Source organism: Plecotus auritus, assembly GCF_963455305.1.
Source record: "Plecotus auritus genome assembly, chromosome: 9".
In the NCBI taxonomy this organism is placed as follows: Eukaryota; Metazoa; Chordata; class Mammalia; order Chiroptera; family Vespertilionidae; genus Plecotus; species Plecotus auritus.
The window spans coordinates 69,984,824-70,012,083 of NC_137783.1; the positions used below are offsets into that span (position 1 = coordinate 69,984,824).

The 27,260-nt window shown below is 65.9% G+C and overlaps 1 protein-coding gene across 1 annotated transcript; it reads left to right on the forward strand.

Annotated features, from left to right (window-relative positions):
- The first annotated feature begins 708 nt into the window (after positions 1-708).
- On the forward strand, positions 709-26,441 carry SCN4B (sodium voltage-gated channel beta subunit 4). Its single transcript, XM_080640508.1, has 5 exons — positions 709-922; positions 9,946-10,118; positions 10,996-11,224; positions 12,725-12,854; positions 23,002-26,441. The coding sequence occupies exons 1-5, from the start codon at positions 862-864 to the stop codon at positions 23,093-23,095; spliced, it is 687 nt and encodes a 228-aa protein (XP_080496634.1). The 5' UTR covers positions 709-861; the 3' UTR covers positions 23,096-26,441.
- Positions 26,442-27,260: the final 819 nt, after the last annotated feature.

The following is a 27,260-nucleotide window of genomic DNA, read 5'->3' on the forward strand; positions in this document are numbered from 1 at the left end:
GAGCCTGAGGGAGGCCTCCCAGAGGGAAAACGAGGTAGGGGTGGCCCGGGGCAAGGGGAGGGCGGCAGGGGATGGTGGTGGAACCGGGCGGGGATCAGGACGTCGGGCCTGAGTCCCTGACCAGGAGCCCCATCATTTCCGCGGACTCTGTGAAGACATGGGAGTGGGGGTGGGGGGCAGTCAGTGCGCAATGGAAGCTCCGCTCCTGGAGCCGGGCACGCAGTTCCCCTGGAGCCCAGGGCAAGCCCTCACACGCCCACCCTGCGGGATGTCAGCTGCGGTCACCCAGCGGCCCCTCGCAGCCCGGGAGGGGAGCCGCTGCCCCACCCGCGTTCCCCACGGCGCCACACACAGCCGCCCAACTCCGCAACGCTCCATGCTACTCCCCAAAACTCTCCTCCTAACGGGCAGTTCAGCGTAGGGAAGATGCGGCGAGTGCCCGCGACTCCGTAGTGTCTGCCGCAGCCGCCAGGCCCGAGCTGGAGGGGACCCGCCTGCTCCCCGAGCTCCGGGACAGCGAGGGGCGCGGGGCAGGTGCGCAGCCGGAGCGCGGCCTGGGCTCCGCGGCGCCTCCTCCTGCGGCTGGAGCGCTTCCAGGGCCGGGTAGAGCGACGCGGCCTCCGCGCTCGCCCCGCGGTCCTCCCGCTCCTCCTCCCTGCTCCGCGCACCCCTCCTCCCCCTCGCCCTCAGCAGCCTCTCCTGCAGCCGGCTCCTCCTCCGCGCTGTCCCCGCTAACTTTCCCAGTCCTGCGGGCGCACCGCGCTCCCGGCAGGCGGGGCCACTGCAGACCACGGGCCGCCGGCTCCCTGCGCCCTGGGTCCCATCCCCGCGCCCCTGGCGAGCTCCGCAGAGACCAGCGCCATGCCCGGGGCCGGGGGCCGCGGCGCAGCCCCGGCGAGATGGCTGGGCGCTGGGATTTTGGGTAAGGCAGCCCCAGCTAGTTCTCCAGCCTCCCCCGCCCCCTTTCCCATAGGCGGGGACACTTGGAAAAGCAGAGCCTGGGATGGGGTGTGTGCGGGCGCAGAGCGAGCCCGCGGCTTCCGGCGGCCTGCGGAGCGCCCTGGGTCTGCCTGCCCCCCTCGCCCCACCCAGGCCGCCTCGCAATGAGTTAGTTCTTTGCTGTCTTTGGCGTCTTCTTTGGAGCTGAATCTTGGGGCTGCAGTGCGGTCTCCCGGCTCCGAGGTCTCGGTGTGCAGGGGGGCGATTGGGTGTAGGAATGCCGGTGGTTTGCACGTGTTGTGGTTGGGATGGCGGTTTCTACCCTTGCCTGGGGCTGTGTGCAACTTCAAAGCTTGTTACTCAGGCCTCAGACTTACACCATGGGGGGCCTCCCCCTCCCCCTGGCCCTTTTTCCATTGGCTCCTCTGCCCTCTATCTCCCCTAGCGCCCTCCCCCCCCCCTTCCCTGCAGCTTCACACTGGTCTGGAGGGGGTTGCAGGGACTTGGAGGGCCCATCAAGCCCCCTTTGGGAAGGGGGTTCCACAGGGAGGCCTGTGTAACTGTCCTGCTCTGCATTCCTGGGAGGACTGTGAAGACAGAGGAGACCATGCAGAGGACACAGCGGAGCAGAGAGTTGAGATCTATGACATGCACACGAGAGTTGAGTGTCAAACGAGGAGAGATGAGGGAAGGGTCTTTATTAGTCCAGAATGTAAGTTCATGAACCAGATGGGTTTCAATGTAAGCCGACTCCGGCCCTGGCACTGCACCCCTTCTTGTTTATATTGGTCAGAGCTGGCAGCTGCCCCGTTGGCTTGGGCACATGATGGAGGCAGTTGTGCTGAGGACAGAAGGTGGAAGCCTTGGGGGCAGTGCGGACGCTTCTGCAGATGTAGATGCTGGCGCTGCCCGTGGGCTCCGTGGTGGAGGGGGCAGAGTGTTTACTCAGGAGCCACTGATTTAGTGACACCCCCAGCACCGGATGGGTCAACTCCGGCGTTTCCCCTGGCACCTTCGGTGCCGCTGTATGCTTGGCTCAAGGCGACCCCAATGAAACGGACCTCGGTGAGGCCGAGGTCTCCTGGGCTCCCCCCAGGGGGTGGCACAGCGCCACTCCACACCAGCTCCCCTCCTCTCCTCTCTGATCAGCCCAGGCTCCCACCGTGACCACGGCAGAGGGTCAGGGATTCCTGGGGAATTCTAACCCATGGCCATGAAACCCTTGTCCACACCTGCTGGTGGGCCCTGGGCTGCTACAGTGTTCACATACCCTGTTTTCTGTGGGAACCCACCGCACACTGAGTGTGTGTCTGTGTGTGTGCACACATGTGTGTGCGTGCATGTGTGTGCGTGTGTGCGCGCATGTGCATGTGTGTGCACGTGTGAGATTCTGGGCACGGCACTCTTCTCCAGGTGGCAGCCCTGCCTCCTCTGAGGACTGTGCACTAGGGCAGGGCAAGGCAGGGCCCACAGGAGCAGGTTTGGAGGAAGCCCTGAGCTACCCTCCGGGGGTCCAGGAGAAAGCAGAGTGATGTGAAGGTGGGCGACCAGCAGGCTCCAGAACTGGCCCCACGTGCTCAGCCCCAGCCATCGCCCTGAGCTTGGGGCACAGATGCCATCCTTGCTCTCAGCCCTGGGGGAAGATGTGGAGACAACAGGACAGGACGCAGGCACAGAGCTCCCCTAAGGACGAGGAAACCACAGGGGGCAGGGGACCTCCCACCTCGCATGGCCCAGGTCAGTGGTTGGCAAACTCATTAGTCAACAGAGCAGCAAACCGTGCCTTGCGAGCCGCAGTTTGCAGACCAGTGGCCCAGGTCAAGGGGACGAAGCAGGTCTCTCCACTCGGTCATAGTCGCTTGCCTCCCAGTTAATCAAAGCCTGTGAGGGGGAAGGTCAGCAGGGGTGTGCTGATGAGTTAAGGAATGAGAAGCTCAGGCCCTGGCTGGTGTGGCTCAGTGGATAGAGCGTGGGCCTGCGGACCAAAGGGGCATGGGTTTGATTCTGGTCAAGGGCATGTACCTCGATTGCAGGCTCCTCCCTGGCCTGGGTCATGGTCAGGGCGAGTGCAGGAGGCAACCAATCAATGTGTCTCTCTCACTTTGATGTTTCTCTTTGCCTTTCTCTTTCACTCTTTCTAAAAATCAATGGAAAAATATCCTCGGGTAAGGATTAAAAAAAAAAGAATAAGAAGCTCTGGGGCCTGGGGATGGGGGAATAGAATCTGGGGGTGGGGATGCAGACCATGGGGCTTGGGGATGGAGCAGAACTCTGCCCCTCCAGCCCCTCTCCCCATATCAAACTCACTCTCCCAGAGGGAGACTCGAGTGACTAGGGTTGTCTGATCACACTCCCTTGTCCTAACCGAGAGGTCGTTTCTGAGGCTGCAGTATGGCAATCAAGGCTATGGGGGGCCGGCCCTGTCTTGGGAATGTAGCTGGTAATATCTGGCCTGCACCCCCCTTGTTTCCTGAGTTGCTTGATTGCTGTGCTCTGTGTTTAATGATCACCGTGAGGGTGAGGTGCTGTATCGCACAGCCCCCTCCCCTCGCTGCGTATTTATTGGGGCTTGTTTCATGAGAGAACAGTTAACCAGAGGGTGCTCAGCCTCCTCAGCGGTGGGGAGAGAAGAGGGTAAGGAAGAAGTTCGTGGGAGGAGAAGAAGAGGTCATGGAGGGAGCCCCAGGCTTGAATGTGGAACCAGGTTAGTTCTTTTTCTGGAGATGCAGGCCTGTGGGGCATCCCAAACCCTTATGGCTGCCCCCCTCCAGGTGGGGTCAGACTGACACGCAGTGGGCACAGATTCACCCACTTTGCCCTGTGGCTGCGGGTAGAGGGAGCGCTGTGAGCCCTGAGCTGGCCCTGCCAACACACCTTCTGGGCCTGCAAGGCGGGGGCAGGCGCACTGCTTGGACTTGTTTGCAAAGCTGGTTTGTTGAGCACCAGGGATGTCTCATGGGCCCGCTCCTACCGCAAAGCTCCAGGGGGCGGGCAGGAAGCAGGCATGTTGCCTAGGGAGAGAGAGCTGAACTCTTTCCTTGTCCTGGGGCCCAGGGGCCTTGCCTGGCCCAGCTCTGCCTCCCACAGCCCCCAGGGCCTGCATGCCAGGAGGAGTCTCATCCTGCTTCCTGCCTCCCAGCTCTGGCTTCAAGCTTCCCCGACTCCCCAGGCCAGAGTGGGTCCGCTTCCCTAGGAAAGCCAACTTCTGCCCGCCACGCTGAGCCAGCCCGTGGAGCGGACTCAGAGTAGGCGCACGCTGACCCTCTTTCTCCCCTGCGCACCGGGTGGGGGTGGCGGGGCTTGGGTGGGGCACTGGCCTTGGCGAGATTCCTGCTCTGGTGAATGTTTGGTACCAGCATTTGCATGTACCAGACACTTTTCACTTTAAGAAAACCTGGGAGTCCTGAGTCAGTCCTCAGACAGAAGTGCAGTGCCTGGAGGAAGAGGGGACGGGGCCGCAGACCTCAGGGCACGCCGCCGACAACGGGTCCTACGAGGGCCGTCCAAGGCGAGGGCCGCTCAGTGAGCAAAGGCACAACCCGGGCTCAGGGCCGGGTCCCACGCGTGGAAGAGGAGACTGCTCATCAGTCCCCCAGCCCAGAAACAGGCCCCCAGCCCAAACACACCTGCTCCCCTCGAAAGTCTAGAGTGAGGGTTGGGACAAGCCAAGAAAGCCTTTACCTCTTTACACAGGGAAACAGCTGGACGCATGGAAATAACTGCCGCCAAGAGAGGTGCAGGGGGGAGGATAAAACCGTGTGCGATGCCTGGAGACGTCTCGGCCACATGGGTCATTAGCTGGGGGCGCCTGGTCCACCCAGGCCTGCCCCGCCCTCCTTCCAGCCACCACCCTCCTCCCTGCAGGGCGCCTCCGAGTGGAGGGACTGAGGCGGAACCCTTCTTGTGTCTTGTAACCTGTGTTGGCTTTAGCGCCAGGTGGGGCGGCAGGAAAGACAGCCTCCCTGGCTGGGGATGTGCACACCTACTGTGGCGCCCCACGTGCTCAAGCTCAGCAGGCAGCCTGGGGCCTGCCCCATCCTCTCCGGGCTGGGTCACCCCGCTGAGCACTGGGGGGTGGGAGGTCTCCAGTGGCTCCACACCTGCCTCTGCTCCCTCCTCCCGCAGCACAGCCTCCCAGGTGACCGCAGACCGGGCTGGGCATCCTGTGCCCAGGCCCCCAGGTGGACCCCACTGGCAGAACTTCCCAGGCTAAGAGGGGTACAGGGGGGGCGGTGTTGGGGAGATGAAGGCCAGGCTGGTTGGCCCACCTCTCGGGCACCTTAACGTGGGCAGGCTCTGGACTTGGGGAACCCCGTCTCTGGCTCTCCTGTGTCCCCTCCAGGTCCAGAGGGAGTGGCAATGCCTCACGTTGGGCGTCTGGGAGTTCAGTGTGAGCTAAGCCATCCACACAGGCACCCTCTAAGCAGGAGGAAATGTGCACCCCACGTGCCAGGCCTCAAGGGAACAGTTTTCTCCACTTTCCGGACTCCGCTTTCTCTGCCTCCGTCTGTGGAAGGCAGCCAGAAACAGCTCGCCTTCCATGTGCTCCTGGATGTGCCTCTGGCGGGGCCAGAGAGGGGTCTGGCCCCGAGTTGGGTTCCCCCTTGTCCCCAGGAGCACAGTCCCCAGGCAGGGGTGCCAGTGACCTCGGGAGCTGGCGCTGCTGCCCCTGGGAGCATGGCCTTGGGTCCTGCGGGAAGCAGGTGCTGGGTGCGAGGTGGGTGTGGGGTGTGGGGTGGGGTGCTGGGTACAGGGTGGGTGGTGTGTGTGGGGTGGGGTGGGGTGCAGGGTGTGGGGTGGGGGCTGAGTGGGGGGTGGGTGTGTGGTGGGGGCTGGGTGTGGGGTGGGGTGCAGGGTGTGGGGTGGGGTGCGGGGTGTGAGGTGGGTGCGGGGTTGGGGTGGGTGCGGGGTGTGAGGTGGGTGTGGGGTGTGAGGTGGGGTGTGGGGGGTGGGGTGGGTGCAGGGTGTGAGGTGGGTGCGGGGTGTGAGGTGGGGTGTGGGGTGGGGGTTGGGTGCGGGGTGGGTGCGGGATGGGTGCGGGGTGTGGGGTGGGTGCAGGGTGTGAGATGGGTGTGGGGTGTGAGGTGGGGTGTGGGGTGTGGGGTGGGGTGCTGGGTGCAGGGTGGGGTGTGGGATGGGTGCGGGGTGGGTGTGGGATGGGTGCAGGGTGTGGGGTGGGTGCGGGGATAGAGGTTGAAAGAAACCAGGAGCGCTAGCCGGACAGCATCATGCTCCTGGGGAGGCGCCCGCTGCGAGGGGGAGCAGCAGACCTGCGTCTGCACACCACTCCCTCTCGGGGCGGGCGGCCTTGCGCCTCTCTGTGCGGCGTCTTGGTTTTGTACACGGGGGTAAGAACAGACCTGACTGGGGTCAGTAGAGGGTAAGTGAGACGTTGCGTGTAGAATGCCTGCCCTGTCCTGTCGTATGCTCAGGCTCGCCGTTTCTGATGTGGCCCGCAGCTGGCCCTCGGAGCTGTGCTTGCATCGCCTGCAGGAGAACAGCGATGCCTCAGTTGGGGCGTTGTGATGAGAGCGGGGCTCTATGCACACCCCCAGTGTGGGGATCTCGGAGCCCCTGGCCTGGCAACCCTGGGGCGGAGCAGCACAGCTCTCCAGGCTCCAGTCTCCGCCCCGGAACCAGGACCCGCAGACGCCGGCCACGCCTGTCAACTGTCCTCTGGGGACTCGGGTAAGGGGTCATTGAATAACCTCTCGGGCCCTGGCCACTGTGGCTCAGTGGGTAGAGTGTTGTCCCAGGGACCAAAGGGTCCTGGGTTCGATTCCAGTCAAGGGCACGTACCTCGGTTGCAGACTCCTCCCCGGCCTGAGCCCTGGTTGGGGCTCATGCAGGAGGCAACCAATCAGTGTGTTTCTCTCACATCGACGTTTCTCTCTGTCTCTCCCTCTCTCTTCCGCTCTCCCTGAAATCAATGGGAAAATGACCTCGGGTGAGGATTAACCAAAAGAAAAGCAAAAAACGAAACCTCTCAGCACTAACAGGAGCCTTGGCGGTCAGGCCCTGCTCTTTCAAAACGTGAGGAAGGCTTGTCGTGCTGTGGGCGATGGACGTGTCTCTTGTGGACTGCAAGCAGATCACCTGACCGCCCCATGGGGCGATTACAGCCGGCGCGCATCACATGGGTGTGAGGGTCAGAGTGCCTGGCACCTAGTAAGTGCTCAGCACATATGTGCAGCAGGTCCTCGCATCATGTCAGGCAGTCAGTGCTGTTTGGAGAGACGTTCATGAGAGGCCGTGGGAACGGACTCCTGTGTCCATCCGCTGACCTGTGTACACGGGTTTGCTCTGCTCGTTTCACTTGAGTCTCCGAGCCGGACATAAAGCCAGGACTCGCTGAATCGGTGGCAGCAGTGGCCGGGCCTCCGGTGCTGCCTGTGAGCTGGAGGGAGAGCCCTCTGTCTTCAGAAACTGAGAGGCCGGGAAGCCAGGGAGCCTGGAGTGGCCGCAGGGCTGCAGCTCTCCTGGGAGCGACTCCCTTGTCACTTCCTGTCCCTGTTGCTCAGGTGTGCAAGGTGTCATGCTCTCTGTGGGCACCTCAGGAGGAAACTGGTCTGCGCTGAGCCATGCCGCGCCGCGAGGGAAGGAAGTCAGATTGCAAAGGCCCTTCCTTGAGAGGATTGGGAGAAAGAGCAAGGCCAGCGACATACATTTATTTACTCATTTATCGATGCATGGCACGAATTTTAAGTTTTATTGTACTTAAAAAGAAATTTTTTTTTTGGTTAATCCTCGCCCGAGGATATTTTCTCATTAATTTTTAGGGAGAGTGAGAGAGGGAAAGACAGAGAGAAACATCGATGTGAGAGAAACACATCCATTGGTTGCCTTCTGCACAAGCCCTGACCAGGGCCCAGGGGAGGAGCCTGCAACTGAGGTGCGTGTCCTTGACCAGAATGAATCCCGGGAGCCTTCAGTCTACAGGCCAGCGCTCTATCCACTGAGCAAACTGGTCAGGGCTTCTGTACTTTTTTCCATGACCATTAAATACTGCTGGGCTCTGTGGCCAGAGTTCGGGTGGCAGGACCGGTAAGGGTGAGGTTATGCAGTACATTTAGGGGCCGGGCTGCCCAGGGAAAGTGGAGACTGCTGGCCTAGTTGCAACGGTTGGAAAAGCCGTTCAGGACAGAACCGAGGTCCTTGGTTGCCCGGCAGTGGGTTCTGGGCCAGCCTTACCAGGATAAATAGCAACCAGGCCGGTTAGCTCTCTGGCTCGTGACGACCGATGGTGGAGCCCAGGCAGGAGACGTGGTGGGCGGCTGCAGCTCACGTCCACAATCGGGGCGAAACAGGGAATAGGGCCCAGCAGTGGTCATTTCACGTCTAAACCCTTTCTCCAAACCACCTCCGGTGCTTTCCTCAAACCGCGGGGACAAAGCAAGGCCAGCAATCTTTAAAATGCAGACCAACCTGCCGTCTGGGGGACAAGCCTGGCTCTGGGGTGCGCCTGCACGGCTGGGAGCCAGCCTGGGCTGAGAGGGCCTCCATCGGCCCAGCCACTGAACCCGGTCAGCTCAGCCAAGTCTCCCCCCGTCTGGGCCTTGGCGGTTCTGTCTCTACAGTGAAGCAGTGGGATTAACGGATCTGTCCTGGTCCTTCAGCTTTGACATTCGTGGGGACCCAGGCTGGAGGTCCGAGTGGCTGAGGGGAGCAGCGTCTGGGAGGACGTGCCAGGGAGACTGGGACAGGCGGCTGTGCTCAGCTGCCCACGAGACTTGAGTCTGACCCCTGGAGGTCGCGAGGCTCTGGGCGAGGCATGTGACTCCTCTGAGCCTCCTTTTCCCACCTGTAAACTGTGATTTTAGCACCCAGCTCACAGGGATGAGGCAAGAATGCCATGAGATTGCTCACGTGCACACTGAGTGAGGATTGGGGTCCAGGACAGAGAGTGTTCGCAGGGGTCAATGGGAGCCTGAGGAGGCCCCTCTGAGTCCGCACCCTCCTGACTCCAAGGACCATCTGATCTGGGCGCACGGATGGGTGGCATCTCGATGCACAGTGGGGTTTCCTCAAGGACTTTGAGGAGGGCTGGTCCCCTTGCCCCCAAGGCCAGGGTGGGATGGATGCACTAGTAAGTGGGTATGGAGGTGGAGGGGTGGAGGGGACAGAGTGGGGCTGGGAGGTTGGGGCCGGGAGGGGCTACTCAGGAGAGGACAGAGGCCAGCGCCGCTGAGCACCATCCCTCTTGCGTGATCCCGATGGTCTGATGGTCCAGATTCTGCCGCCCAGCGCTCAGCCCTGACTCTCCCTGATCTGCTAGCTGTGGTCGCTCTGCCGGCTGCTGCTCTGCCGGCTGCTGCCCGGCCGGGGACTACCGTTCCCACGCCCACCCTGCTCCATCCTGGGACAGGGTCCGGGACTGGACTGCATTTTCCCTTCTTTGCCGCAGGGTCGAAAACGGAGGCGGCTGTTCTGGGGGAAATCGCTGCGGCACGTGGGGCGGGCGGGGGGCTGGGAGGGCGTTTTCAGGGACTGTGCCCAGGGCGCAACAGGTTTAGGCTCAGCACCGGGCAGGGGCCGCATTTTCTTGGGTTGGGGTGACCCCTAGTGGTCACTCAGAATGCCACCAGGGCTGTAAGTGGTCCTGCCTTCAGTCCGGCCCAGGCAAGGGGGTGGAATGGAGAACGAAGGCTGGTGGTCCAGGTAGTGTCCACGAAGTCAAGAGAACCATCTTCCTGAAGTTCACGCCGAGGGTGACTGCACCCTGCCTGGTTGAGCCACCCCCTTCCTGGGCCCTTCCCGAGCTCCAGCCTGGAGGGCTTTTATTTATTTATTTATTTTTTAAATATATTTTTATTGATTGCAGAGGGAAAGGGAGAGGGAGAGAGAGAGAAACATCAGTGATGAGAGAGAATCATTGATCGGCTGCCTCCTGCATGCCCCCTACTGGGGATCGAGCCCTGACCTCCTGGTTCATAGGTCAATGCTCATCCACTGAGTCAAGCAGGCCCTGCCAGAGGGCTTTGATTAAGGGAGTGGTGCCCCACACAGGTCTCTTCCTGCTGCCCGCTACCCTGGCGCTGGAGGTGTCGGTGGGGAAGGCTGCCACCATCTACGCCGTCAACGGCACTGAGGTCCTGCTGCCCTGCACCTTCTCCAGCTGCTTCGGCTTCCACAATCTGGCCTTCTCCTGGTCCTACAACAGCAGTGACGCCTTCCGGGTTGTAAGTAGCTGGGGGAGCAGAGGGGACGGGCCAGGGCAGACCGCCTCCCGCCCTGTCGCTCAGCCCGGCCTCCATCCCAGACTCCGGGCCCTTGGAGACTGGCCCCCTGTGAGGGTCCCATCCTTTGCTTCTCCTGGTGCTCTTTGCAGAGTCGATCTAGAAGAGCCCACCCACGGGGGAGGGATGCTTAAATCGTGCCGCCGGGTTTGGGGGCTGTTGGGATTCTTGCTGGAGTCTCCTGTGTGGTCTGAAGGGACACCTGACACCGGACTTGCTTGTGCAGAAAGGAATAGTTTAATTTCTAAAGCAGGAGGAGAAGGGCCATTGGGAGGTGTGGAGAGAGGGAATGAGGAGAGTCCAAACAGGAGAAGGGGTGTGGAAAGCAGGGAGAGGAAGCCGAGAAGACAGGGAGACCTGTAGGAGCGCCCCAGGGCTCTGTGGGGGCGGTCAGCAACAGGGGTTACTGAAGACTCCCCTGCAATCTTGCAGGGGACCAGAAAGACGAACCAGGGGAGCAATGGGTGGCCGACTCCACATAATTAAATGCTGAACGTGGACTGGTGGCAGGGCTGTGGGATTGACCTGGGTCTCCACGGAGGGCCACTGTTCAGAGGGACAGAGGGTGCGTGCCAGCAAACCTGGGGGTGGCAGAGGGGCGCGAGGGGGGCTTTGGGAGGTGTTGTGCTACATCCCAGGGAGGCCCAGGGCTTCAGGCTGAAGCAGCGAGTCAGGCCGGACGGGCAGAGCAATGGCTCCTGGAGGGAGAGCGGGCGGGAGCACTCGGGCCACAGGCTGCTCTGGACTCAGGGAGGCGGGTGATGTCCTGACACACGAGGACCCCCGACTCTTCTCACCTCCTCTCCCCACCCCCTCGCAGCTCATCAGCGGGACCGTGAAGAACGAGAAGGTGGACCCCAGGCTGCACCTGAAGAACGACGACCGCATCACGCTGGAGGGCTCCACCAAGGAGAAGAAGAACAACTTGTCCATCCTGCTGCGCGACCTGGACTTCGGCGACACCGGCCGGTACACCTGCCACGTGAGGAACCCCAAGGAGAAGGACCTGCAGCACCAGGCCACCATCTTCCTCCAAGTGGTCGATAAGCGTACGCCGCGGGCGGGGCGGGGCGCAGAGGGGGAGGGCGGGCACCCCACGCAGCGTTCTAGTGAGGTGGGACCCGGGCCACATGATGTTCTGAGCCTGGACTCAGTCCTCGGGGCCAGGTCTGTCTGTGGCATCCCCTCTTCCTCTCTGGAGGTCACCCCCTCGGTGCCCAGCCTGTCCCGAGGGAGGGGAGAGGGCACCCACGTCTGTGGGCACTTCTGAGGGCCAGGCCCTGAGCAAGGCGCTCGCACGTGGCTCCTTCTCCTCACATTTCTTCAAGCTGATGGGCTCTTCATCTGAACAGACCCCTGCGTCCACCTGCCCACACATACCCCTCGAGCCCCTGCTATGTGGCAGGCACTGCTCTGGGCGTGAGGAGGGAGCATGCACCAGATAAACACATTCTCTTTTTATTTGTATACTTATGTATTTATTCTTTTCTTTAAATATATTTTTATTGATTTCAGAGAGGAAGGGAGGGGGAGAGAGAGATAGAAACATCAATGACGAGAATCACTGACTGGCTGCCTCCTGCACACCCCCCACTGGGGAACAAGCCTGCAACCCGGGCATGTGCCCTGACCGGGAACCGAACCCAGAACCCTTCAGACCACAGGTCGACGCTCTATCCACTGAGCCACACCAGCCAGGGCAAGGCAGACAAATTCTTGCCCATATGGAGAATTGGGAGAGACAAAATACAGAAGGAAATCCTATTGTATCAGAGAGCAGGGTTAGTGTATGGCGAGAAAGGAGCATGGGCGGGAAGCAGGTGGCGCCTGAAGGGTCGCTAGGGGAGTCCTCCCTGGCGCTGGCGGAGGGCGGAGGGTGCGGGCATCAGGAGGAGGAGGAGGCTGTGAGGAGGGTCCTGGCATTGGCAGCTGCACGTGCAAAGCCCTGAGCTGGAGTGAGGATGAGTCAGATTAGGCCAGACTCTGGGGGGCTGTGTAAGGGTGGGGAGCGGGGCTGGAGGAGCAGAGGGGTCACGGATGGAGCAGCTGGAGAGATGGGCGAGGCTGTGGGTGGGCAGGTATATGAGCGGGGAGTTCACTCTCCAGAGGAGAAGCAGGCGAGGGCGTTACGTGACTTGCTCCAGGCCACCAGCCCAGAGTGAGCTGCGACCTGCAGTTAGCAGCCAGGGACTCCCCAGTCTCCCCACAGGACCACAGGAGACACCGGGACCCTAACTACCTCTGTTCAGGGAAAAGCCCTAGAAAGAGGCCGCGCTTCTCACATGGCGCTCCAGGGTCCTGACTCTCAATTCTTTAAAACCTTGGCTTGTGGGAGACGTGTGTGGGGAGGGGGAGAGGCCGTGGGGCTCCTTTGAGGGGCCCCCACATTCCAGCTTCTCTGTGCCAGCCCTAAGGCTTGGCCCTGGGGGAGGAGGGAGGGACCCAGGTGGACATCCCAGATCAGGGGTTGGAGGCTGAATCGGCCTTGACCAGCCACGGTACTCGGCTCCAGGTGACCCCCGCTCCCTGTCCCCCCTGACCCCCCGCAGTGGAGGAAGTGGACAACACGCTGACGCTCATTATCCTGTCGGTGGTGGGCGGCGTTGTTGGGCTCCTGGTCCTCATCCTGCTGATCAAGAAGCTCATCACCTTTGTCCTCAAGAAGACGCGGGAGAAGAAGTAAGTGGCTCTGTCACCACAGCTCTCCCTCTTCCCACTCGCCTGGGGGTCCCTCCCCACCCCGCACCCTCCCGGCCACTGTCATCGCCCCAGCTGCCTTCCTCCTTCCACCCGCCAGCCCATGCTGCCTTCCTAGCCCTGCCAGGTGCTCCCCCTCCCCACCGACCGCTCCCCACCCCACTGACCGCTCCCCCTCCCCACTGACCGCTCCCTCTACCTCTCCCCACTGACCGCTCCCCCTCCCCACTGACCGCACCCATCCCCACTGACCGCTCCCTCTCCCTCTCCCCACCGACCGCTCCCCCTCCACACTGACCGCTCCCTCTACCTCTCCCCACTGACCGCTCCCCACCCCACTGACCGCTCCCCCTCCCCACTGACCGCTCCCTCTCCCTCTCCCCACTGACCGCTCCCTCTCCCCACAGACCGCTCCCCCTCCCCACTGACCGCTCCCCACCCCACTGACCGCTCCCCCTCCCCACTGACCGCTCCCTCTCCCTCTCCCCACTGACCGCTCCCCCTCCCCACTGACGGCTCCCACTCCCTCTCCCACTGACCGCTCCCTCTCACTCTCCCCACTGACCGCTCCCTCTCCCTCTCCCACTGACCGCTCCCCCTCCCCACCGACCGCTCCATCTCCCCACCGACCGCTCCATCTCCCCGCCGACCGCTCCCCCTCCCCACCGACCGCTCCATCTCCCCACCGACCGCTCCCCCTCCCCACTGACCGCTCCATCTCCCCACTGACCACTCCCCCTCCCCACTGACCGCTCCCCCTCCCCACAGACCGCTCCCCCTCCCCACTGACCGCTCCCTCTACCTCTCCCAACTGACCGCTCCCCCTCCCCACTGACCGCTCCCCCTCCCCACTGACCGCTCCCTCTCCCTCTCCCCACCGACCGCTCCCCCTCCCCACTGACCGCTCCCTCTACCTCTCCCCACTGACCGCTCCCCACCCCACTGACCGCTCCCCCTCCCCACTGACCGCTCCCTCTCCCTCTCCCCACTGACCGCTCCCTCTCCCCACACCGCTCCCCCTCTCCACTGACCGCTCCCTCTCCCTCTCCCCACTGTCCGCTCCCCCTCCCCACTGACCGCTCCCTCTCCCTCTCCCCACTGACCGCTCCCCCTCCCCACTGACGGCTCCCTCTCCCTCTCCCACTGACCGCTCCCTCTCACTCTCCCCACTGACCGCTCCCTCTCCCTCTCCCACTGACCGCTCCCCCTCCCCACCGACCGCTCCATCTCCCCACCGACCGCTCCATCTCCCCACCGACCGCTCCCCCTCCCCAACGACCGCTCCCCCTCCCCACCGACCGCTCCCCCTCCCCACCGACCGCTCCCCCTCCCCACCGACCGCTCCCCCTCCCCACTGACCGCTCCCTCTCCTTCTCCCCACTGACCGCTCCCCCTCCCCACAGACCGCTCCCCCTCCCCACTGACCGCTCCCTCTCCCTCTCCCCACTGACCGCTACCCCTCCCCACTGACCGCTCCCTCTCCCTCTCCCCACTGACCGCTCCCCCTCCCCACTGACGGCTCCCTCTCCCTCTCCCACTGACCGCTACCTCTCACTCTCCCCACTGACCGCTCCCTCTCCCTCTCCCACTGACCGCTCCCCCTCCCCACCGACCGCTCCCCCTCCCCACCAACCGCTCCCCCTCCCCACCGACCGCTCCATCTCCCCACCGACCGCTCCCCCTCCCCACCGACCGCTCCCCCTCCCCACCGACCGCTCCATCTCCCCACTGACCGCTCCATCTCCCCACCGACCGCTCCCCCTCCCCACTGACCGCTCCATCTCCCCACCGACCGCTCCCCCTCCCCACCGACCGCTCCCCCTCCCCACCGACCGCTCCATCTCCCCACTGACCGCTCCATCTCCCCACCGACCGCTCCCCCTCCCCACCGACCGCTCCCTCTCCCCACCGACCGCTCCCCCTCCCCACCGACCGCTCCCTCTCCCCACCGACCGCTCCCCCTCCCCACCGACCGCTCCCACTCCCCACCGACCGCTCCCTCTCCCCACCGACCGCTCCCCCTCCCAACCGACCGCTCCCCCTCCCCACCGACCGCTCCCCCTCCCCACCGACCGCTCCATCTCCCCACCGACCGCTCCCCCTCCCCACTGACCGCTCCCTCTCCCTCTCCCACTGACCGCTCCCCCTCCCCACCGACCGCTCCAACTCCCCACCGACCGCTCCATCTCCCCACCGACCGCTCCCCCTCCCCACCGACCGCTCCATCTCCCCACCGACCGCTCCCCCTCCCCAACGACCGCTCCCCCTCCCAACCGACCGCTCCCTCTCCCCACCGACCGCTCCATCTCCCCACCGACCGCTCCACCTCCCCACCGACCGCTCCCCCTCCCCACCGACAGCTCCAACTCCCCACCGACCGCTCCATCTCCCCACCGACCGCTCCCCCTCCCCAACGACCGCTCCCCCTCCCAACCGACCGCTCCCTCTCCCCACCGACCGCTCCATCTCCCCACCGACCGCTCCATCTCCCCACCGACCGCTCCCCCTCCCCACCGACCGCTCCATCTCCCCACCGACCGCTCCCCCTCCCCACCGACCGCTCCCACTCCCCACCGACCGCTCCCTCTCCCCACCGACCGCTCCCCCTCCCAACCGACCGCTCCCCCTCCCCACCGACCGCTCCCACTCCCCACCGACCGCTCCCTCTCCCCACCGACCGCTCCCCCTCCCAACCGACCGCTCCCCCTCCCCACCGACCGCTCCCCCTCCCCACCGACCGCTCCATCTCCCCACCGACCGCTCCCCCTCCCCACTGACCGCTCCCTCTCCCTCTCCCACTGACCGCTCCCCCTCCCCACCGACCGCTCCATCTCCCCACCGACCGCTCCATCTCCCCACCGACCGCTCCCCCTCCCCACCGACCGCTCCATCTCCCCACCGACCGCTCCCTCTCCCCACCGACCGCTCCCCCTCCCCACTGACCGCTCCATTTCCCCACCGACCGCTCCCCCTCCCCACCGACCGCTCCACCTCCCCACCGACCGCTCCCCCTCCCCACCGACAGCTCCATCTCCCCACCGACCGCTCCCCCTCCCCACCGACCGCTCCCTCTCCCCACCGACCGCTCCATCTCCCCACCGACCGCTCCATCTCCCCACCGACAGCTCCATCTCCCCACCGACCGCTCCATCTCCCCACCGACCGCTCCCCCTCCCCACTGACCGCTCCCCCTCCCCACTGACCGCTCCCTCTCCCCACTGACCGCTCCCCCTCCCCACTGACCGCTCCCCCTCCCCACTGACCGCTCCCCCTCCCCACTGACCGCTCCCTCTCCCTCTCCCCACTGACCGCTCCCCCTCCCCACAGACCGCTCCCCCTCCCCACTGACCGCTCCCTCTCCCTCTCCCTACTGACCGCTCCACCTCCCCACAGACCGCTCCCCCTCCCCACTGACCGCTCCCTCTCCCTCTCCCCACTGACCGCTACCCCTCCCCACTGACCGCTCCCTCTCCCTCTCCCCACTGACCGCTCCCCCTCCCCACTGACGGCTCCCTCTCCCTCTCCCACTGACCGCTACCTCTCACTCTCCCCACTGACCGCTCCCTCTCCCTCTCCCACTGACCGCTCCCCCTCCCCACCGACCGCTCCCCCCTCCCCACCGACCGCTCCCCCTCCCCACCGACCGCTCCATCTCCCCACCGACCGCTCCCCCTCCCCACCGACCGCTCCCCCTCCCCACCGACCGCTCCATCTCCCCACTGACCGCTCCATCTCCCCACCGACCGCTCCCCCTCCCCACTGACCGCTCCATCTCCCCACCGACCGCTCCATCTCCCCACCGACCGCTCCCTCTCCCCACCGACCGCTCCCCCTCCCCACCGACCGCTCCCTCTCCCCACCGACCGCTCCCCCTCCCCACCGACCGCTCCCACTCCCCACCGACCGCTCCCTCTCCCCACCGACCGCTCCCCCCTCCCAACCGACCGCTCCCACTCCCCACCGACCGCTCCCTCTCCCCACCGACCGCTCCCCCTCCCAACCGACCGCTCCCCCTCCCCACCGACCGCTCCCCCTCCCCACCGACCCGCTCCATCTCCCCACCGACCGCTCCCCCTCCCCACTGACCGCTCCCTCTCCCTCTCCCACTGACCGCTCCCCCCTCCCCACCGACCGCTCCATCTCCCCACCGACCGCTCCATCTCCCCACCGACCGCTCCCCCTCCCCACCGACCGCTCCATCTCCCCACCGACCGCTCCCCCTCCCCCAACGACCGCTCCCCCTCCCAACCGACCGCTCCCTCTCCCCACCGACCGCTCCATCTCCCCACCGACCGCTCCACCTCCCCACCGACCGCTCCCCCTCCCCACCGACAGCTCCAACTCCCCACCCCGACCGCTCCATCTCCCCACCGACCGCTCCCCCTCCCCAACGACCGCTCCCCCTCCCAACCGACCGCTCCCTCTCCCCACCGACCGCTCCATCTCCCCACCGACCGCTCCATCTCCCCACCGACCGCTCCCCCTCCCCACCGACCGCTCCATCTCCCCACCGACCGCTCCCCCTCCCCACCGACCGCTCCCACTCCCCACCGACCGCTCCCTCTCCCCACCGACCGCTCCCCCTCCCAACCGACCGCTCCCCCTCCCCACCGACCGCTCCCACTCCCCACCGACCGCTCCCTCTCCCCACCGACCGCTCCCCCTCCCAACCGACCGCTCCCCCTCCCCCACCGACCGCTCCCCCTCCCCACCGACCGCTCCATCTCCCCACCGACCGCTCCCCCTCCCCACTGACCGCTCCCTCTCCCTCTCCACTGACCGCTCCCCCCTCCCCACCGACCAGCTCCATCTCCCCACCGACCGCTCCATCTCCCCACCGACCGCTCCCCCTCCCCACCGACCCGCTCCATCTCCCCACCGACCGCTCCCTCTCCCCACCGACCGCTCCCCTCCCCACCGACCGCTCCCTCTCCCCACCGACCGCTCCATCTCCCCACCGACCGCTCCATCTCCCCACCGACAGCTCCATCTCCCCACCGACCGCTCCATCTCCCCACCGACCGCTCCCCCTCCCCACTGACCGCTCCCCCTCCCCACTGACCGCTCCCTCTCCCCACTGACCGCTCCCCCTCCCCACTGACCGCTCCCCCCTCCCCCACTGACCGCTCCCCCTCCCCACTGACCGCTCCCTCTCCCTCTCCCCACTGACCCGCTCCCCCCTCCCCACAGACCGCTCCCCCTCCCCACTGACCGCTCCCTCTCCCTCTCCCTACTGACCGCTCCCCCTCCCCACAGACCGCTCCCCCCTCCCCACCGACCGCTCCCTCTCCCCCACCGACCGCTCCATCTCCCCACCGACTGCTCCCCCTCCCCACCGACTGCTCCCCCCTCCCCAACGACCGCTCCCCCTCCTCACTGACCCGCTCCCCCTCCCCACCGACCGCTCCATCTCCCCACCGACAGCTCCATCTCCCCACCGACCGCTCCATCTCCCCACCGACCGCTCCCCCTCCCCACTGACCGCTCCCCCCTCCCCACTGACCGCTCCCCCTCCCCACTGACCGCTCCCTTCTCCCCACTGACCGCTCCCCCTCCCCACTGACCCGCTCCCCCCTCCCCACTGACCGCTCACCTCTCCCCACTGACCGCTCCCCCTCCCCACTGACCGCTCCCCCTCCCCACTGACCCGCTCCCTCTCCCTCTCCCCACTGACCGCTCCCCCCTCCCCACAGACCGCTCCCCCTCCCCACTGACCGCTCCCTCTCCCTCTCCCTACTGACCGCTCCCCCCTCCCCACAGACCGCTCCCCCCTCCCCACTGACCGCTCCATCTCCCCACCGACTGCTCCCCCTCCCCACCGACTGCTCCCCCTCCCCAACGACCGCTCCCCCTCCTCACTGACCGCTCCCCCTCCCCCACCGACCGCTCCCTCTCCCCACCGACCGCTCCCCCTCCCCACCGACCGCTCCCCCTCCCCACCGACCGCTCCCCCTCCCCACCGACCGCTCCCCCTCCCCACCGACCGCTCCATCTCCCCACCGACCGCTCCCCCTCCCCACTGACCGCTCCCCCTCCCCACAGACCGCTCCCCCTCCCCACTGACCGCTCCCTCTACCTCTCCCCACCGACCGCTCCCCCTCCACACTGACCGCTCCCTCTACCTCTCCCCACTGACCGCTCCCCACCCCACTGACCGCTCCCCTTCCCCACTGACCGCTCCCTCTCCCCCTCCCCACTGACCGCTCCCTCTCCCCACTGACCGCTCCCTCTCCCTCTCCCCACTGACCGCTCCCCCTCCCCACTGACCGCTCCCTCTCCCTCTCCCCACTGACCGCTCCCTCTCCCCACAGACCGCTCCCCCTCCCCACTGACCGCTCCCCACCCACTGACCGCTCCCCCTCCCCACTGACCGCTCCCTCTCCCTCTCCCCACTGACCGCTCCCCCTCCCCACTGACGGCTCCCTCTCCCTCTCCCACTGACCGCTCCCTCTCACTCTCCCCACTGACCGCTCCCTCTCCCTCTCCCACTGACCGCTCCCCCTCCCCACCGACCGCTCCATCTCCCCACCGACCGCTCCATCTCCCCACCGACCGCTCCACCTCCCCACCGACCGCTCCATCTCCCCACCGACCGCTCCATCTCCCCACTGACCGCTCCCCCTCCCCACTGACCGCTCCCCCTCCCCACAGACTGCTCCCCCTCCCCACTGACCGCTCCCTCTACCTCTCCCAACTGACCGCTCCCCCTCCCCACTGACCGCTCCCCCTCCCCACTGACCGCTCCCTCTCCCTCTCCCCACCGACCGCTCCCCCTCCCCACTGACCGCTCCCTCTACCTCTCCCCACTGACCGCTCCCCACCCCACTGACCGCTCCCTCTCCCCACTGACCGCTCCCTCTCCCTCTCCCCACTGACCGCTCCCTCTCCCCACAGACCGCTCCCCCTCCCCACTGACCGCTCCCTCTCCCTCTCCCCACTGTCCGCTCCCCCTCCCCACTGACCGCTCCCTCTCCCTCTCCCCACTGACCGCTCCCCCTCCCCACTGACGGCTCCCTCTCCCTCTCCCACTGACCGCTCCCTCTCACTCTCCCCACTGACCGCTCCCTCTCCCTCTCCCACTGACCGCTCCCCCTCCCCACCGACCGCTCCCCCTCCCCAACGACCGCTCCCCCTCCCCACCGACCGCTCCCCCTCCCCACCCACCGCTCCCCCTCCCCACCCACCGCTCCCCCTCCCCACCGACCGCTCCCCCTCCCCACCGACCGCTCCCCCTCCCCACCGACCGCTCCCCCTCCCCACCGACCGCTCCATCTCCCCACCGACCGCTCCCCCTCCCCACTGACCGCTCCATCTCCCCACCGACCGCTCCCCCTCCCCACTGACCGCTCCCTCTCCCTCTCCCCACTGACCGCTCCCCCTCCCCACCGACCGCTCCATCTCCCCACCGACCGCTCCATCACCCCTCCGACCGCTCCATCTCCCCACCGACCGCTCCCTCTCCCCACCGACCGCTCCCCCTCCCCACCGACCGCTCCCTCTCCCCACCGACCGCTCCCCCTCCCAACCGACCGCTCCCTCTCCCCACAGACCGCTCCCCCTCCCCACCGACCGCTCCCTCTCCCCACCGACCGCTCCCCCTCCCAACCGACCGCTCCCCCTCCCCACCGACCGCTCCCCCTCCCCACAGACCGCTCCCCCTCCCCAACGACTGCTCCCTCTCCCCACTGACCGCTCCCCCTCCCAACCGACCGCTCCCTCTCCCACTGACCGCTCCCCCTCCCCACCGACCGCTCCATCTCCCCACCGACCGCTCCCCCTCCCCAACGACCGCTCCCCCTCTCCCACTGACCGCTCCCTCTGACTCTCCCCACTGACCTCTCCCTCTCCCACTGACCGCTCCCCCTCCCCACCGACCGCTCCATCTCCCCTCCGACCGCTCCATCTCCCCACCGACCGCTCCCCCTCCCCACCGACCGCTCCATCTCCCCACCGACCGCTCCCCCTCCCCAACGACCGCTCCCCCTCCCCACTGACCGCTCCCCCTCCCCACCGACTGCTCCCTCTCCCCACCCACCGCTCCCCCTCCCCACTGACCGCTCCCCCTCCCCACCGACCGCTCCCCCTCCCCACCGACCGCTCCCCCTCCCCACCGACCGCTCCATCTCCCCACCGACCGCTCCCCCTCCCCACTGACCGCTCCATCTCCCCACCGACCGCTCCATCTCCCCACCGACCGCTCCCCCTCCCCAACGACCGCTCCCCCTCCCCACTGACCGCTCCCCCTCCCCACCGACTGCTCCCTCTCCCCACCCACCGCTCCCCCTCCCCACTGACCGCTCCCCCTCCCCACCGACCGCTCCCCCTCCCCACCGACCGCTCCCCCTCCCCACCGACCGCTCCATCTCCCCACCGACCGCTCCCCCTCCCCACCGACCGCTCCCCCTCCCCACCGACCGCTCCATCTCCCCACCGACCGCTCCCCCTCCCCACCGACCGCTCCATCTCCCCACCGACCGCTCCCCCTCCCCACTGACCGCTCCATCTCCCCACCGACCGCTCCCCCTCCCCACTGACCGCTCCCCCTCCCCACTGACCGCTCCATCTCCCCACCGACCGCTCCCCCTCCCCACTGACCGCTCCATCTCCCCTCCGACCGCTCCATCTCCCCACCGACCGCTCCCCCTCCCCACCGACCGCTCCATCTCCCCACCGACCGCTCCCCCTCCCCAACGACCGCTCCCCCTCCCCACTGACCGCTCCCCCTCCCCACCGACTGCTCCCTCTCCCCACCCACCGCTCCCCCTCCCCACTGACCGCTCCCCCTCCCCACCGACCGCTCCCCCTCCCCACCGACCGCTCCCCCTCCCCACCGACCGCTCCATCTCCCCACCGACCGCTCCCCCTCCCCACTGACCGCTCCATCTCCCCACCGACCGCTCCATCTCCCCACCGACCGCTCCCCCTCCCCAACGACCGCTCCCCCTCCCCACTGACCGCTCCCCCTCCCCACCGACTGCTCCCTCTCCCCACCCACCGCTCCCCCTCCCCACTGACCGCTCCCCCTCCCCACCGACCGCTCCCCCTCCCCACCGACCGCTCCCCCTCCCCACCGACCGCTCCATCTCCCCACCGACCGCTCCCCCTCCCCACCGACCGCTCCCCCTCCCCACCGACCGCTCCATCTCCCCACCGACCGCTCCCCCTCCCCACCGACCGCTCCATCTCCCCACCGACCGCTCCCCCTCCCCACTGACCGCTCCATCTCCCCACCGACCGCTCCCCCTCCCCACTGACCGCTCCCCCTCCCCACAGACCGCTCCCCCTCCCCACTGACCGCTCCCTCTACCTCTCCCCACTGACCGCTCCCCCTCCCCACTGACCGCTCCCCCTCCCCACTGACCGCTCCCTCTCCCTCTCCCCACCGACCGCTCCCCCTCCCCACTGACCGCTCCCTCTACCTCTCCCCACTGACCGCTCTCCACCCCACTGACCGCTCCCCCTCCCCACTGACCGCTCCCTCTCCCTCTCCCCACTGACCGCTCCCCCTCCCCACAGACCGCTCCCCCTCCCCACTGACCGCTCCCTCTCCCTCTCCCCACTGACCGCTCCCCCTCCCCACTGACTGCTCCCTCTCCCTCTCCCCACTGACCGCTCCCCCTCCCCACTGACGTCTCCCTCTCCCTCTCCCACTGACCGCTCCCTCTCACTCTCCCCACTGACCGCTCCCTCTCCCTCCCCCACTGACCACTCCCTCCCCACTGACCGCTCCCTCCCCACTGACCACTCCCTCCCCACTGACCGCTCCCTCCCCCACTGACCGCTTCCTCCCCACTGACCACTCCTTTCCCACTGACCGCTCCCTCCCCCACTGACCACTCCCTCCCCACTGACGGCTCCCTCCCCCAACTTCCCGGCCAGGCTCTCCCCAGCTCTTCCTGATGCCCCTGAGAAGTCTCACTGGTCCATCCACAGACCACAGACGGAGCACAGGGAGAGGGGAGTGGTCTTGGCCTCTGGCTTCTTTAGCTCCCTGAAAGGCAAGGAGAGGGCTGGGCATAGGGCCCAGGGACTCCCATCACTGCTCCATCCCTGCTCCCCTCACAGCACTCTCCCCTCCCCCATCACTGTTCCACCCCTGCTCCCCTCATAGCGCCCTCCCCCCTCGCAGGAAGGAATGCCTTGTAAGCTCCTCAGGGAATGACAACACGGAGAACGGGCTGCAGGGCTCCAAGGCCGAAGAGAAAGCGCCCAGCAAGGTGTGAGCCCTGCAGGGGCCGCAGCCCAGGGAGCCCTGTCTGAGGGGGAATCACGCAGGCGCCTGTGGGCCATGTGCCTGACGCTGCTGCTTGCCTCAAACTCTAGTCCTCTGGGGGAGCTGCGTCCTGTCCCCCCCACCCCCTGCCCCCAGCCCGGGCTCCCCAGGAGAAGGAGGGTTGGGGTGCGGTGGGAGGGTCAGGCGAGTGGGGGCCAGTCCTCACACCTGGGCAGGTGGCTCTCCTCTGCTGCTGTAAGAGGGCGCCTGGGCCCCCCAGCTTCTCCTGGAGAGCCGGGGCACTGTGTGCAGAGCTCTAACCCTTCTGGGGGCGGAGTGACCTCAGGTACCCTGGCAGGATCTGGGGGTGGAGGCTGGAGGAGTGCAGGGAGAGGCTTTGATGGGTTCCTGACCCCCCTAACCCCATCCCCGCCCCCTGCACCTAGGGCTGGCTGTCCTGCAGGGCTGCGGGTGTCCTGGCCCACCTAGCCTGCCCTCTCGGCTGCTGAGGGCTCCTGCAGGGCCTGACCTGCCCACCTCCCGCTGGCTGGCATGTCAGGGCGGCGGGGCGAGGCAGTGTCCTGGATGGAGTGCCCACCAGGCCCTGCGAGCGCTGGCCCCTCCTCGGCTGACAGCGCCCTGCCCACTCCTCCAGGCCTCCCCTGACGCACAGGGGGCCCATCTGGCCTAGGCGCACCCTCCCTCCCGCTGGCTGGCGCCTTGTACCCTCACACCTGCCCCCTGACTCAGGGCTGCGTATGGGCCCCGTATGGGCCCCCCTCCCGCCAGGGTTGGCCTCCACCTCAGGTCCCCTTTCTTTGATGTGGGCGCCCTGGGGCTCTTGGCTGCTTGCTGCTCAGCTGGACGCCCCCTCACCGTCTCCTCACCGTTCTCTGTGAGGAGGAGCATGTGCCCATTTTCCTTTGCTTTTCCAAGAACCGGCTGCACCCCCGTGTGGGGCTAGACTGTGCCTTACTAGGTCCAGCTCCCTCCGCCCCCTCATACCACCAATCTCACGTGGCACTGCTGATGGCTCTCCGTGACCCCCTGCCCCCCCCCCCCCCCCCGGCAGGTGCCGGGGCTGGGGTATTTCACTGTGGCCCGTGGACACTGGCTGAGTCACGGAGACAGTGCCCAATGCTCCCAGGGGTCCTTGGCGAGGATGTGGAGGTGTGGGAGTGGCCCCATGTGTGGTCCCTGCTGGTGGGTGGGGGGAAGTCAGAGGTGGCAGGAGGTGGCATTTGGAGGCCACATCTGCACCCACTCCCTGGCGCTCTCAGAATTCCTGAGACGTGCTCTCTGGGCCCTGGGAGGGCGGGGAGGCAGGAGCCCCTTCTCCAGAGTGTAGGGGTCTGCCTCAGGGCTCCCCTTCAGAAAGCAGCAGCAGCTTCCCCAGGGCGGAGACAGGCCAGGAGAGGGGGCAGGGGAGGAAATTGGGGGGCAGCAGCACTACGGCACAGCACGGGGCTGTGCGGGGCCATGCCCACACTGATGAGCTCGGGCCACCGTCCCCCCGCCCCCCCGCACCCAGCTGCCCCTGTCCCTTCTGTCCTTCTGCTCCCAGAACTCGGCCGTGTGCGGGTCCGTTTCCTGGCATTGGCAGCAGACAGAGCCAGTAGCAGGCATTTGGGAAACATAAAGCTGCCTTCCTGCAAAGCCGCGCCCCTCTTGAGCCCTCTAGGTTGGCAGGAGGGCGCCTCCTGCTGGGAGAGGCATGGGAGGGGGGGAGGGGGGCAGGCCCAGGCCCTGACGCAGGAGGGGCAGTGCCCCCTTCCCCCCCACCCCCCGCACCTGCCTGCCTCTGCTGCTGACTCACGCCAGGCCAGGCATCTTCTCTGAGCTCAGCTTTGCCATCTCTCCAGTGGGTGTCCTAATACCTACTCCCTCACAGGCCTGATGGGAGGGTAGCGACTTGTGTGTAAAAAGTCTTTTGGGCTTGGAAAGTGACCTAGGAGGCCAGCGTGACAAACGGTGGGATGTTCAACTTTGTCCTGTTCTCCTCTCTGTCCCCCTTCCCTATAACACACATCCTCCCTCTTCCCACTCCCTCCTCCCATAACACACGCATCCTCCCTCCGCCCATAACACACGCATCCTCCCTCCTCCCACTCCCTCCTCCCATAACACACACATCCTCCCTCCTCCCACTCCCTCCTCCCATAACACACACATCCTTCCTCCTCCCACTCCCTCCTCCCATAACACACACATCCTCCCTCCTCCCAATCCCTCCTCCCATAACACACACATCCTCCCTCCGCCCATAACACACACATCCTCCCTCCTCCCACTCCCTCCTCCCATAACACACACATCCTCCCTCCGCCCATAACACACACATCTTCCCTCCTCCCACTCCCTCCTCCCATAACACACACATCCTCCCTCCTCCCACTCCCTCCTCCCATAACACACACATCCTCCTTCCTCCCTCTCCCTCCTCCCATAACACACACATCCTCCCTCCGCCCATAACACACACATCTTCCCTCCTCCCACTCCCTCCTCCCATAACACACACATCCTCCCTCTTCCCACTCCCTCCTCCCATAACACACACATCCTCCCTCTTCCCACTCCCTCCTCCCATAACACACGCATCCTCCCTCCGCCCATAACACACACATCCTCCCTCCTCCCACTCCCTCCTCCCATAACACACACATCCTCCCTCCGCCCATAACACACACATCTTCCCTCCTCCCACTCCCTCCTCCCATAACACACACATCCTCCCTCTTCCCACTCCCTCCTCCCATAACACATACATCCTCCCTCTTCCCACTCCCTCCTCCCATAACACACGCATCCTCCCTCCGCCCATAACACACACATCCTCCCTCCTCCCACTCCCTCCTCCCATAACACACACATCCTCCCTCCGCCCATAACACACACATCTTCCCTCCTCCCACTCCCTCCTCCCATAACACACACATCCTCCCTCTTCCCACTCCCTCCTCCCATAACACACGCATCCTCCCTCCGCCCATAACACACACATCCTCCCTCTTCCCACTCCCTCCTCCCATAACACACACATCCTCCCTCCGCCCATAACACACACATCTTCCCTCCTCCCACTCCCTCCTCCCATAACACACACATCCTCCCTCCTCCCACTCCCTCCTCCCATAACACACACATCCTCCCTCCGCCCATAACACACACATCCTCCTTCCTCCCACTCCCTCCTCCCATAACACACACATCCTCCCTCCGCCCATAACACACACATCTTCCCTCCTCCCACTCCCTCCTCCCATAACACACACATCCTCCCTTTTCCCACTCCCTCCTCCCATAACACACGCATCCTCCCTCCGCCCATAACACACACATCCTCCCTCTTCCCACTCCCTCCTCCCATAACACACACATCCTCCCTCCGCCCATAACACACACATCTTCCCTCCTCCCACTCCCTCCTCCCATAACACACACATCCTCCCTCTTCCCACTCCCTCCTCCCATAACACACACATCCTCCCTCCGCCCATAACACACACATCTTCCCTCCTCCCACTCCCTCCTCCCATAACACACACATCCTCCCTCCGCCCATAACACACACATCCTCCCTCCTCCCACTCCCTCCTCCCATAACACACACATCCTCCCTCCTCCCACTCCCTCCTCCCATAACACACACATCCTCCCTCCTCCCACTCCCTCCTCCCATAACACACACATCCTCCCTCCTCCCACTCCCTCCTCCCATAACACACACATCCTCCCTCCTCCCATAACACACACATCCTCCCTCCTCCCACTCCCTCCTCCCATAACACACACATCTTCCCTCCGCCCATAACACACACATCCTCCCTCCTCCCACTCCCTCCTCCCATAACACACACATCCTCCCTCCACCCATAACACACACATCCTCCCTCCACCCATAACACACACATCCTCCCTCCTCCCACTCCCTCCTCCCATAACACACACATCCTCCCTCCCCCTTTTCCCCCTCTCTCCCCCTCTCCCCCTGCCTCCCTGGCTTCCCAGGTCTCCCCTTGGGACTCTTTGAGTGTTGTTGTTAGGAACCCGGGCTCTGATGATTGAAGGCTCCTGTCCGTGGCTTTGGTGGGTGGTTTACAATGGAGGCACTGGGGACTGTAGGGGAGTCTCGGTTGCCCCATGCCTGGCATTACCTGCTGGAGCCTGTAAGT